General features: G+C 31.9%; 1 protein-coding gene across 1 annotated transcript; it reads right to left on the minus strand.

Moving 5' to 3' along the window:
• Positions 1 to 10758: 10758 nt before the first annotated feature.
• Positions 10759 to 12051, minus strand: LOC114758640 (cytosolic sulfotransferase 12-like). The gene is made up of 2 exons (XM_028947704.1): positions 11919 to 12051; positions 10759 to 11636 (listed from the first exon to the last, which is right to left on the minus strand). Exons 1-2 carry the CDS (start codon positions 12049 to 12051, stop codon positions 10765 to 10767), a joined length of 1005 nt encoding a protein of 334 aa, XP_028803537.1. The 3' UTR covers positions 10759 to 10764.
• Between the last annotated feature and the right edge of the window lie 578 nt (positions 12052 to 12629).

The following is a 12629-nucleotide window of genomic DNA, read 5'->3' on the forward strand; positions in this document are numbered from 1 at the left end:
TAAATTAAGTTAGTTATTTGTTATAAATATGTGTTGTTTTTCCTAAAATATCTTTGCTAATCAAGTTTATTGTTAGAACTACCATTATTAGAAAGACTTTCTTTGAAAAAAATGAATGAATATGAGAGATAAAGTAGATTGGGGTCTTATATTTAGGACTAAAATAAAAGTCAAACAAGATTTTATATTAAGAACTGGAGGTAGTATTATATACTGTAAGTTTGAAAATTGAAATCAAATTAAATCAATTATTAGTTAATCAGAAGTATAGAATAAGAGATATGTCACGTAATTGGATATTGATTAAATAATGAAAGGTTGACATGACAATGATACCAAAATAATGACCATAAATTTTGAGAAACAGTACAGAAAAGCTCTGACTTATGCAGAACTAATTTAATTTGCTTAAATTAATATAGTTTACTTGATAATTAATGGCCAAAACTTTAACTGCCAAGCATTATTATTAAATTATTAAATTAAATAATAACAAAAACATATCTTTGTCATGTTACCCACATCCTAAAAGTTAACGGGAAATTAAGTAAACAATGGATTTTGAAAAATTAATAACCCAAAGATTCTCATGTGCTTTCTCTGAGATTCACTGTCACTGAAAACATGGGCCTTTTTTTTTTTCCCCAGTAAAAGTGTTTGTATTTGATTCTTCCCTCACTTTTAATAAACAAATTGGCAAATGCACGCACGTTAGGCTATAATATTTTATATTTCTCACTTTATCTTATCTTTTCAATCATTAAATTAATTAAAGAGATAGGTAAACTGCACTAATTACTGAAGGCAAAAGGGAAAAAAAAAGTATGAAAACATCCTTTAGGGTTTTTTTTTGGGATCTTTTTTGTTCAACCATATGCGATTTATTTGACATTTTTTAATATTATGCTTAGTATTTTGTTACATTAATTGTGATTGTATCTTTTAGTTATATCAAAACAATCCATCTTGTGTGTTAAGTGGTTTTATTCACTTGGTGTTGGTAGAAAAACATTGAAGAAATCTTCTCTCTTTTAATAACCAGGCAAAATTTTCTTTTACCCTTAAAGCATAAACATAATAATATGTATTTGAGAAAAGAATGAAAGAAAATTCTCACTTCATCATTGTAGAAAATTAATTGATAAGAAATTCACTTAGTATTTGTTGAGGTTAATTATAGGTGAAAGGCTTAATACATACATATATATATATATATATATTGGTGAAAGGCTTAATATATTTTGAATATTCTGTTACATTCGAGTCTCGTAAATAATTGAAACACTGGTTTGGAGAGCTTTGACTCATAGGAGGCTTGGCTTGACCCAAATTTGGCAACGTAATGTTTCAATCTGTGCCAAAATAACACATCACACGGTAGAAAGCATATAATGTAAATTTGATTTCACTTTGGTAAAATATTTGTTTTCCCTTTTGGTTTTCAAACTCTATTTCTCACATAGAAATACTTAGGAGTGTTTATTAGGCCCAAAAACCCATAAGACCCACCTGAGCCGGATGAAATTGTGCTAGTCCGGCCCTAAAAAAGCACCCCAAACAATAAATGGGTATTTTCGGGCAAGGTCAATTATCCGGCAGTGTCGGGCATCAGGTAAGATATGCTGCTCTGCCCATTTGGTCATGCCTAAAATTTATATGTATAATTATTTTAATAGATATAATATACATATATTCATTATATATAACTATATTTAATACACACACATGTAATATTCATATGTTGTAGAATTATATATTTCAAGATTTAAATTTTTGATATATTTGATTATGGATGTTGTTTGAAAATCTACTACGTTGTGTTTGACTATATAATGATAAAGAGACATGGAATGATAATAGATATATGAATTTGTAGTGTGTTGTTTGTATTTCTTTTCTTGATATGTTTTAAATTGTGAAATTATAAAATGTATTTAAAAATCAAAATATTATTTATTAGGTTTGGTAGAAATCTTCATATAATATGAACAACACATCAATGCATTATCATTTAGGGTGAGCAAGGAAGCCCACCTTGTCTGGCTTTGCCATAAATAACTCGAGCTTTTATTAGGCAGGGTTGGGCAATAGACTCTAAAATATAGCCTGTTGATCATTCAGGCTGGACATTAGGCAAGAGTCATGTCTAGTCTAGCCCTACCCGTGTACAATCCCAGAAATACCAAATTCCAATGGATGTATAATGTTTCACTTCTATGTTTTATAGCGCTGTGACCTTTGTTTTCTGTTTTTTTTTTTCCTTTTAAAATCATACTTCTATAGAGTTGTAATGTATTAACAAAAGATTTGTTTATAGCATTGTGATATATAGACTTCTGAGATTAAATTCATAATGCTCACCTTTTCGCATGTCAGAATTTGTTCTCTTGAAAAATTATATATATATATATATCCTTATTTTTTCTTAAAAAAAAGGTTTATGGATGTTAATTTGGCAAGTATTCCTGGGCTCACTTCCAATTTCATGCCCAATCATGAAGCCCAATGGCATTTGTTAAAGCTACAAGCCCACGAAGTATTATGGTCAAATTCACAAGCCTAAGTTCTTCTTCTCATTAAAAGCTACAAGCCCACAAATTTGAAGAGAAAAATATTGATCTCCTAGTCCCCCCGCAAAAAAAGAAAAGAAAAGAAAACAAAAAGATTGAGTTCTGCGTCGGTCCGTCTATTTCATATAATTTTTTCAAAAAAAAAAAATTTACCAACACATTTAATATACTCTTAATTATAAGACCTCGTTTGAAGTCTTATAATTAGGACATAAGGTAGTAGTTTAAATTTAAATGTTAAAAAAAGGTATAACATTTTCTCTTTGGAGAAATTAGTCATTTAATTTCTGTGGTTTTCACTCATAGTACCATTTCATTCTTTGCTGTTCCTATCCGTTCAGAGATATATCAATTATTTTAGAAAACTGTTTTCAACTTCAACTTCTTTCTTCAAAATAAGGAAAAGCACATAAAATTTAAACAAGACGATCTAAGGGAAGGCTTTCGTTGTTCGAGTTTCTTTATGTTTGATTTGTGTTAATAAGTAAAATGATGTTGGTTCCGTGTGCGTGCGTGCTCTCTTGTGCGTAGCTGTGTCTGTGTGTGATAGTCAAATTCAAATGGAGGAACACAGTAATATTAATGTTTGAAGATCGTCAAAATCAAGAAGGTAAATGGCTCTTAAACATAAAATCACGACGTTTTATTCTTTCGACTTCGTGCTCTTTGCCACACCTACTTGGTTTGCATGGGAATACAATTTTTCAAAGACATTAGAAATTATTTTAAAAAAAAAGGTTAAAGCAAATAATGTTATTGTCATCTATGTAAATGACATATATTGTGCAATGCACGCGTCTATCTACACTATTCATTTCGGCCCCTTGCGTTGTCTTCATGCATATATAAGATAAGTTATATTACAAAATGAGTCCTATGTTTATAACTATATAGGAGTACTAATTTTTGAACAAATGTGCTCAATTATAGCTGATGGGGATCAATCCACTATATAAGTAATTTTTTGAGTTGGTGCATGTTCATCAATCGTTGTCCTTAAGACTTGATGTGCACAACAAATTTGGAGAAACTTACGACTAATTTACTATTGAGGAATTTTTATACCAATTCACTATTTGATGATGTTATCGTTGTGAACTTCTTATACTAACAGTGAGGGACCCTAATGGCGATGAACCCCGCGCTTTTTATTTCTGTTGCTAATTTCTGCTACCAATGTGATGAAAAGTTTTTGCTAATTTCAATAATGGAATTTAATTATTTTATGTTTGACCTTAGAGAGAATGACAGAAAAAGAAATTGAAAATTGTAAATCTCAAATCAAATTTGGTAACATAACTTTATTTGGTATTGACAAGTTTGAATTTGTAAATGAAAAGAAATTTTTGTTGACATTCTTTATTTGATATTTATAAAATTTCAGCTTCTTTTTTTGTTGTTGTCTCTTGATATTATATATTAATAAAAGTAGTCATTAATATTAGTTAAATATAAAAAAAAGTTTTAAAACTCTCCAACTCCAAGTTTATTATTTCGATGTCTGATTGATTGAGTGGTTCATTGGGAAGAGAGTGAGAGAGAATGAAAAGGCCTTAAGCCAAAAATGAAAAGACAAGAGTCGAAAATGAAAAATATAAAATAACGGGATTTTGTCACGTACAATATGAGCTCTAAAAATGGGAATTGTTATAAAGTTATTAGTAAGAAACATAATAATTACTAAAAAATCCTTAATAATAACAAAATAATCTGTAATAACAAATTTCAGAGTAGTAAATATTAATTATTCACTTATGATTATAATTCCCCTTTTGTCAGATAGCAAAGGGAGAAAGGTTAGCCCCAAGGTCTGTGACATATGAATAAGATTCAGAAAAAATTATGTTTTAATTACTAATCATCTCGAAGGTGAAAAAATTGGTACTAATGTTCTGAAGAGAATATTTTCGGATTTGACCAAAATGTTTTTCAAATATCCAAGAGGTAACTTTTCTGTATCAGGGGAAATCAAATATAATCTATCAACTTTGTCAAATGAGGTGTGAAAGAAGAAAGAAAGAAAAGCTTCTAATTGTAAGTGCCATTTATCTTTGAGTCTTGATTTTTTGATTTTGGAGAGTGGTATTTATGTGAAATGCAATTGGGTATGCAATAAATATACATATTAGTTAAGTAGTCAAATTATTCAAAGGTAACCCGGCCAAAAAAAAATTATTCAAACGTAAAAATAATTGTTTATTGAGAAAAGCATTTTCAATTTTCACCTTTTAATTTGAATTTCTTTCTTAAAAAAAAAAATAAATACAAAAAACCTAAAATAATCTAATGTAAATAATTTTGAGTTAACGTGTAAATTTGCTCCAGAAATTTTTACTAAGAAGCACCGGGTATCATAAAGTTTTTTTGAAAGCAAATTTACCATGAAAGTTCAAAATCATAACAATATAACTTTATACTATTAAAAATATTAATGGTTAGTGTCACTATTTTAACGATCAATATTAGTTTTTTGATGATATAGGGCAATATTGCTATGATTTTAGTTTGCTTAAAAAAAAACTTCTGGATACCCATAGTTCCAAGTGAAAACTTTCGAAACAAATTTACACCTTAACCCAATAATTTTTGACCATAACATGCCAAAAGACCGAAATTTTCTCTCAATTCACCGCATCACTATCACAATTAAGCACATATATCGACCTCGTAAAGCACAAGAGCCCTATTTGTAAGTTGTGCTCTCCTTTTAAAGCTTGCATGAATCTAATCTAACCCCCCTCCCCCCCTCTGTTTTTTCCAACTCATGCATTTACAGTAACCAACGTATTGAACATTGGAATATCATTAATAGATCTCTTATCTGATTTAAACTCACACTCCACCCATAACACAAAATTAATTATTATTAATTTATTGTAAAACCGAAAAGTCATCTCATGTACGCCTCTGTACATCTTCCCAGTTTTCACTATATATAAGTGTGACCCTCTTCGCCCAACATCATCAAGAATTCACGAAATAGAACAATATGGATAAATCTAAGAGCAGTGAAGAGAAAGAAGATATTAAGATTAGTGATGTTGTTGCAGGTGTCGCTGTTCTGGCCATTGTTGGTATCATTGGAAGTGTGTTAGGGCTTTGTGGTTCTGGTTCAAAGAGCAGGAAGACGATGAAAGCTCCAGGAAGGAACTATCGTATTTTCAGAGATGACTTTGAAAATGATCCTGCTGGTTACTTTCGGGGCTTGCGCAAGTAGAAATCCAATGAACATGAAGCATTACTACCGATAGATTATGGAGGAGTTGATGATCTCTATTTTTGTCTGGCTTGTTCAATGAAATAGTGTTAGGGCTTTTGTTTGAAGTAAATTTGGCTGCTTTCATGATGTATTTGGTTCTGATTAGGCTTTTTGAGTGAGTAACAGAAGTTAAATCGTTAATTGTCTTTTTGTCTCCAGCATATTTATCTTGCTCCACATATTTTCAAATAATTCATCTGAAATACAAAACAAAAATCTTTCATAATCTTTGATCTGAAAGCACCAGTTTCAAATGACGAAATCTCACATAAGCGGGAGCAACTTCTAGAGGGAAAAGGCGCTGGTAAGCAATAAAAAATTTCAGCAAGTGAGGATCAATATCCTTCCAACTTGCTAATACATAATAAGGACTCGGACACAGAAACGCCCTTTGAGGATTGGATGACTATTTCTCTCCCCTCCAAAAGAACCCCAATTTTGAGCCAAAACGCTGGGTAAAGGAAAGAAAAGTAAAGTAGCAATGATCAAGAGAATCAGTTGCCTCTGAAGTTCTATTCTGTCCTTGTCGGTTTCTATGACACTTTGGCCCTTGTTTGGTTTTTGATGAGGCTGCCATTGGGAACGCACTCTAGATCATCTGCAAGACGCTTGAAACGTGGAATATCTAAACCATTATATTTATTTTCGTGCTGCTTCATCAAACTTACAAGTTCATGTAAGCAAATCATTTCCTAATGAACATCAACACATATGGATAAGATAGCGGAAGAGACAGATTATTATTTAGCAGCAATATATATATACAGAATAACGAACTGATATTCGTTACATTATCCAACATGGATTGATCTCAAATGATGTTTTGATTAACCAGCACATGATTCCATCTCTCATAAAACACAGATCGAACACAAGGAAGAAACCTCTCTAAGCAAATTCTTAACGCTCTCAGACCAGTTCTTGTTCTTGACGGCGGTGTCCGCAAGATGTTCAGTGCTGTCCAACCACTTCATCAAAATCTTGGCAATCTTAGTCCTATTGGAAGGAGTTTTAATTGCTGAAGTACGGAATTCTGAGTTTGAGTTGTAAATTCCATGATCCAGCCCCACTCGTACTATATAATCCTACTCTGCTCTTACCCTCTAATGACTTCGGCCTCTTTAGTTTCTTGGCCCAACTTCATAAAGTCTCATATAAATAATCCTGGGAATGATCATCAAAATTTATTTGTCGAGATTTAATAACTGCCATTATAATAATTATAATAGATAAAGTTTAAACTAAGTCATCATGTGTGCAGTGAACTATTCGTAATTCGTCTTGAACTAGTATATAATGGGATATTAATATTAATAGCCTAAGGAAGAACCCAATTTCAAAAGACTAGTCAATATCAACATGTGATTAGTATAAGCCTAAAGAGAGAGTTTAATCTCAAAAGATTAGCCTATTAGGGGGAGTGCCTCTTGAACTTATAAACCCCACAACACATGTAAAACTTCTCAATGTGTGACTCATAACAGAGTACCCTCCTCAAGGACCGATGTTACGGCACATTACTCGGCCTCTTGCCAGTCAGAACCCTCAGTGTATAGCCCTCTCCAGCTGGTTGACTCTAAAAAAAGTACCAATATGATGAGCATGAGCTCAAGGGGAGAGCCCAATTTTAAAAGACTAGCTTATTAGAGAGAGAGCTCCTTGGACTTATAAACTATACAATACTTGTGAGATTCTCCAATGTAGGGCTAGTACTGGGAATACGGGCCGGGTCAGCCCTGTAGGGCCAGAATTCCAGGAATATCCCATTTTGCTAGGCTCGGCCCTCAAGTTGACGGGTTTAAGGCTGGCTTATGGGCTGTTGACCTGTTTAAAGCGGAAAAAAAATGCAATTTTTGATCATTTGTACATTTTTATTAAAAAAAATAAAGCTATAAAATTATTAATAAAAGGCATAAATATGAATAAAATTAAGTCACATACACAAAATTTCATTATATCTAAACATCTAAGAGCATCTAAAACATTCATCAATAAGATAACATCTAAAAGTTTCATCAATAGTGTTAGTGTGCAATCGATAAATACTATTATCAATTTTTTGAAACTTTGTCATCACTATCATCAATTGTGAGTGTACTTTTTTTAGTGGCAAAAATATCAATTTTTTCTTCTTCATAGAAATTTCATTTTTAAATTTTGCAGTCTAGCTAGTATTTTTTTACTTTAGTTTGAGATACATTATTGTTGTATTTCTAATTCAAATTATAGAATCATAAGTTATATCAGTATAAAAATACTCTTTTATGAAATATATATAATTTAAAAATATCAACACTGACAAATCCTAATTTTATATTGATTTTTCATATCTTATTTGAGGATTTTATCACATTTATTGAGCTTAATTGCATTTATTATGATTAATTTGAATTAAATGTAATTTGATGAAAATACTGCTAAAAAGAGCAAAAATATCATATTTTTATGATTTATTTTAACTGATTGATTTTTTAAGAATATTTGATATTATATTATCTTGGGTTTTATTTAGGAAAATTAAATGAGAAGCTAAAAGTGAAAAAGACAATTGAGGGCCTAAAGAATTGCAAAGAAGGACTGAATGAAGTTCACCGTTTTGGGGGAGAAACCTAGGGCATTTGATTGAATCTTCATCCTTCGTGAGTGGGGAGCTGGAAGCAGGACGGCGGCAAGGTCTTTATTAGCATCCCTTATATATATGACCACGTGCATACATCCACAGGGGGCGACCATATATCACACACTCATTAACCATCCTTCATCATCTTCCTGACTCACCGCACAACTCATCTTCACACCCAACCACCATCTAGCACCCCCATCGATTACTTTCATCATCAACGCCAACTTCCTCTTCTTCCACCCATGGCTGCCGTGAGTGTGAAATCTGTGTTAGCAGTCTTTAGATTCATGCGTAGCTAATTTCATCAAGCTTATTGGAGATGGAGGATTGGGTTTGAGCTTCATAGTTAATTAGGGAAGTTTTTCTGTTTCAATTCCTTTAATTTACTTGAGTAATGGATTTTCTGAGTTAGGATTGATATTATTTAATTAAATTTTCTGAGATTACTAGTTGTAATTCTTAGTTTGGAATTGAATTTTTGTGATTGGGATTAAATTCTGCAGTTTGAGATTTATATATTTACATCCAGTTTAATGTTTTATGTGATTATGTTATTCTTTCATAGTTTGGATGAATTTTATAATTGTATGGTACTTGTTGAATATCTCAAGTTGAGTGTTCTCTGCATAGAAGTCCAAATTGTATTAATCTAATCCTAATTGCACACTAATCGGTTTTCAATGGTATTTTTAATTTGTGGTTGTAGTTAGAGTTCTAGGACATCCATTAATTAAGATTACTTGACTTAATCAATGATTAAGGTTTTGATTTTAAATTAGTGAACAAAATAACTCCTAGATCATTTTGAGCAAGGATAACCCAATTTCCATTTTTCAAGAAGCATAATCTCATATCTCCTTAAAATTCAAATTTTATTAATTGCTTCCTTTCTAATTAATTTTCTTTCAATTTCAACTTCAAATTATCTTTTCAATTTTCTTATAAAAGAAAATCCAAAAAAAATATTTAGAATTGTTTTTAATTTATTTGCAAAGTAATTTTTAAATTTGAAAAAAAAAACCCTTTTTAATAGCAATTTTATTTTTAGTTAATTTAGGGCCTAGTTAATTTTTGGCTCCAATAAGAAAACAACTTTGGTTTGTATTACCATATTGCATTCTAAATCATATTTAATTTGACCTAAGACGACATTGAGGATCAAACATAAAATATAAATTAAATCATTGTTAAAATCCATATTAACCTATTTTTTTTAAAAAATATAACTGAATAAATTATTGTCCAAAACTAAATAAACCAAATCATTTTATGAAATTTAATTTCAAAATGATAATGGTAACTAAATATTTGAAATATTATTAACAATGTGAAAAAGATTAATAATATTAACATTATATAAAAAATTTAAAAACAAAAAAAAATACAAAAGAACCTAAAATGGGCTGGCCTATTTAGACTTGTTTTTATTTGAAGGAAAAAATTTTAAGTCTGGCCCTCACAATTTTTGGGCCTAAACTTGGCTCATTCTTCTAGCTCTATGTGGGACTCATAACAATATGAGAGCACCAATATAATGAATATAAGCTAAAAGGAGAGCCAATCTCAAAAAACTAGGTTATTAAGAAGGAGAGTCCCTTAAACTTATAAACTATATAATACTTGTGAGATTTTTCAATGTGAGACTCAACATAGTACTAATTGCATACCGTATCTTATGTTGTAGATGTGCTGCGAAGGTGGCCTATAGTTTAAATCCATTTGCCCTTTTAATCACTGATTAAAACCTCCGAATTTACTTATCTGAATTAACTTAACCATATGATTTGACATATGATTTGATATTGTTTTTATTTGATAAGACGTGGCTTGATGACGGATTAAACCTCGGTCCACATATTGTTTTGATTTTTCAAATAACAATAATGTCTTTGATGAACTATTACGAAGTTTGAAAATGCATGTTATTGGGTAATATAATTGTCATAAAAGATATATTCAAAAGCGAATGCATTATTTGCTCTCACAGAATGCAATAATATTAATAAAACAAGATGCTCCATCACATGGAATCCACAATAGATGATTCTTCATTTCCCAGTTTGACACCTAAAGAGGAATTCACCATGAAGATAGGGTTATTTCATATATGACTCAGAAGTTTAGATCATATAAGCCTGCATTAGAACAAACTGGTTAAACGAACGGCATAAATTATACTTTGCCCATTGCATCTTTAATTAATTATTTTTTTAATATTTGTTATCGAATGTAAAAATAAAAAGATATTTTTATTACCATTCTCCGTCGTCACTAGTGGATATATGAGATGTTTCAACGTGCCAAAAATGAATTTAAGACTTCAAGCCATGTTTCTCCAGCTTTTCTTGAGTTATAGCATTAAGTCTTTTGACCATGTCAATCGAAAGATGATTCTTCCAATCACCCACTTCTCCACGTCGGAAAAAGAGCTTATTCTCTAACCCAAACACTGTACTTCCAGTTCTATTCACTTCTAGACTGCTCAAATTCTCAAAATCACAAAGCTTTAATAAATTTCCCACAACGTCACCATTTTCTTCCTCTTGAGAAATGCCATACCCGATAAAGTCAGCTAGTTGCTTCAAAGTCTTAACTGGACCTTCCTTCAACTCCTCAAATCTCAAGAATAATATCTTCCATGGCCGCTCTGAGCTTTCCTTGTAGTACCCCAACATGTGGTCCCAAAATGGCCCATAAATGCTCACTTCTCGACAAAACTCCTCACAGGAATCCTCCACTGAGTGGGGCCCCTGGGTTTCTGGTTTTAGTTTACCCAGGAAATGCCACAACCACAACGAGACAAATAGGTCGTTAGGGTTTCCACACAAGTACACTATCTTACACCTCGATTGCTTCATGGACTCTGGCAACGAAACATATGGGATATGAGAAGAGAAGATCCTAGGCGACGGAAATGAATTCAGATTTGATGTGTTTTCATGTTGTAGGAGGACTTCCAAGAAGGGAACAAGACTATGAGGGTTAGTATTGAGGATGGAGCATATTGGATCACGTGTGTTGCGGTTGATGATGGCAAAAACGAGGGCTTTAAGCCTTGTAGTGCCAGATTTTGGTGAAGTAGCGAGGAGGATATCAGAGTCACGAGCCTGGAATTGGTTTTGGCATTTGAGGACTCCTTGCATTAGTACCTTAGGAAACCAGAAACCTTGGTACTCCTCCAGTCCTTAATATAAGACCCATTTAACTAATTTGATTAGATTAAGGAAGTTAGGTAAGTTAGTTAATCATAAGAAATGTGACATATTTTTCCTAAAACACCATAATCATCTTTTTTAATACCCCATCTCCCTCTTCTTTGATTATAGTCGAGGGAGTATCCATAGGGGTAATTTAGAGAAAGTTGATAAATATGATAAATGGGTTTTATATTTAGGACCAAAACCAACTTAACAATTGGGTCTTATATTAAGGACCGGAGGAGTATTAACATAGCTGGCTTTCAAACCTATCCGATTTTGTGGCCTGGGTAGGGTGGCAATGAGATCTTGGAAGTCTTGGTGTAGGTCTCCACCAGCTTCTTCGTACTTCTTGGGAACAACAGTCAGATCAGAGGCTCTAGGGTAGTTTTCTGCAGTCATGGTAGTGCAGGATGCATATATTAGAGAAAATTAAACAATGAGCTTTATAGAGACCTTTTGAGAGGGCAACAACACTATTGTTGAGGGATCGAGAAGTTACTGCTCAAAAATGTGGGCCATCTCCATTTTATTCTGTTCATGAAATTGGCAAAAATGCATTTTAGGGGCGACAAATATCACTGCAGAAAGTGTTTTTCAGTGGTTATAAAAAAGTCACTACTAAAAATGTCTTTTAGTAGGGACAATATGTTGTTGCTAAAAGTAACATTAGAGAAAAAACAAGCCTCATTGTCGGCCACCATGTCATCACTGATCGGTTGGCACATTGCCGCATCTCCACTCTCACAATATCATCTTTAAAGTCTGAACTCATGACCACTTTCTTATATGTCCAATCTTCTGAACTAGATTGAATTATTATTATTATTATTATAGAATAAAATATATGTTATTAAATTATACTTTCAATGATGACTTTCTAAAGTCGCCGAAAGTGAGGCTTCTAGATTTTCTAACCCAATTCAATTAATTAGACTAAAAGAAAATGATAATAGTGTAATTAATAAGTTTATTTACTT

This window comes from Neltuma alba, unplaced genomic scaffold, assembly GCF_004799145.2.
Source record: "Neltuma alba isolate B1F8T4 unplaced genomic scaffold, ASM479914v2 tig00010740_pilon, whole genome shotgun sequence".
Classification (NCBI taxonomy): Eukaryota; Viridiplantae; Streptophyta; class Magnoliopsida; order Fabales; family Fabaceae; genus Neltuma; species Neltuma alba.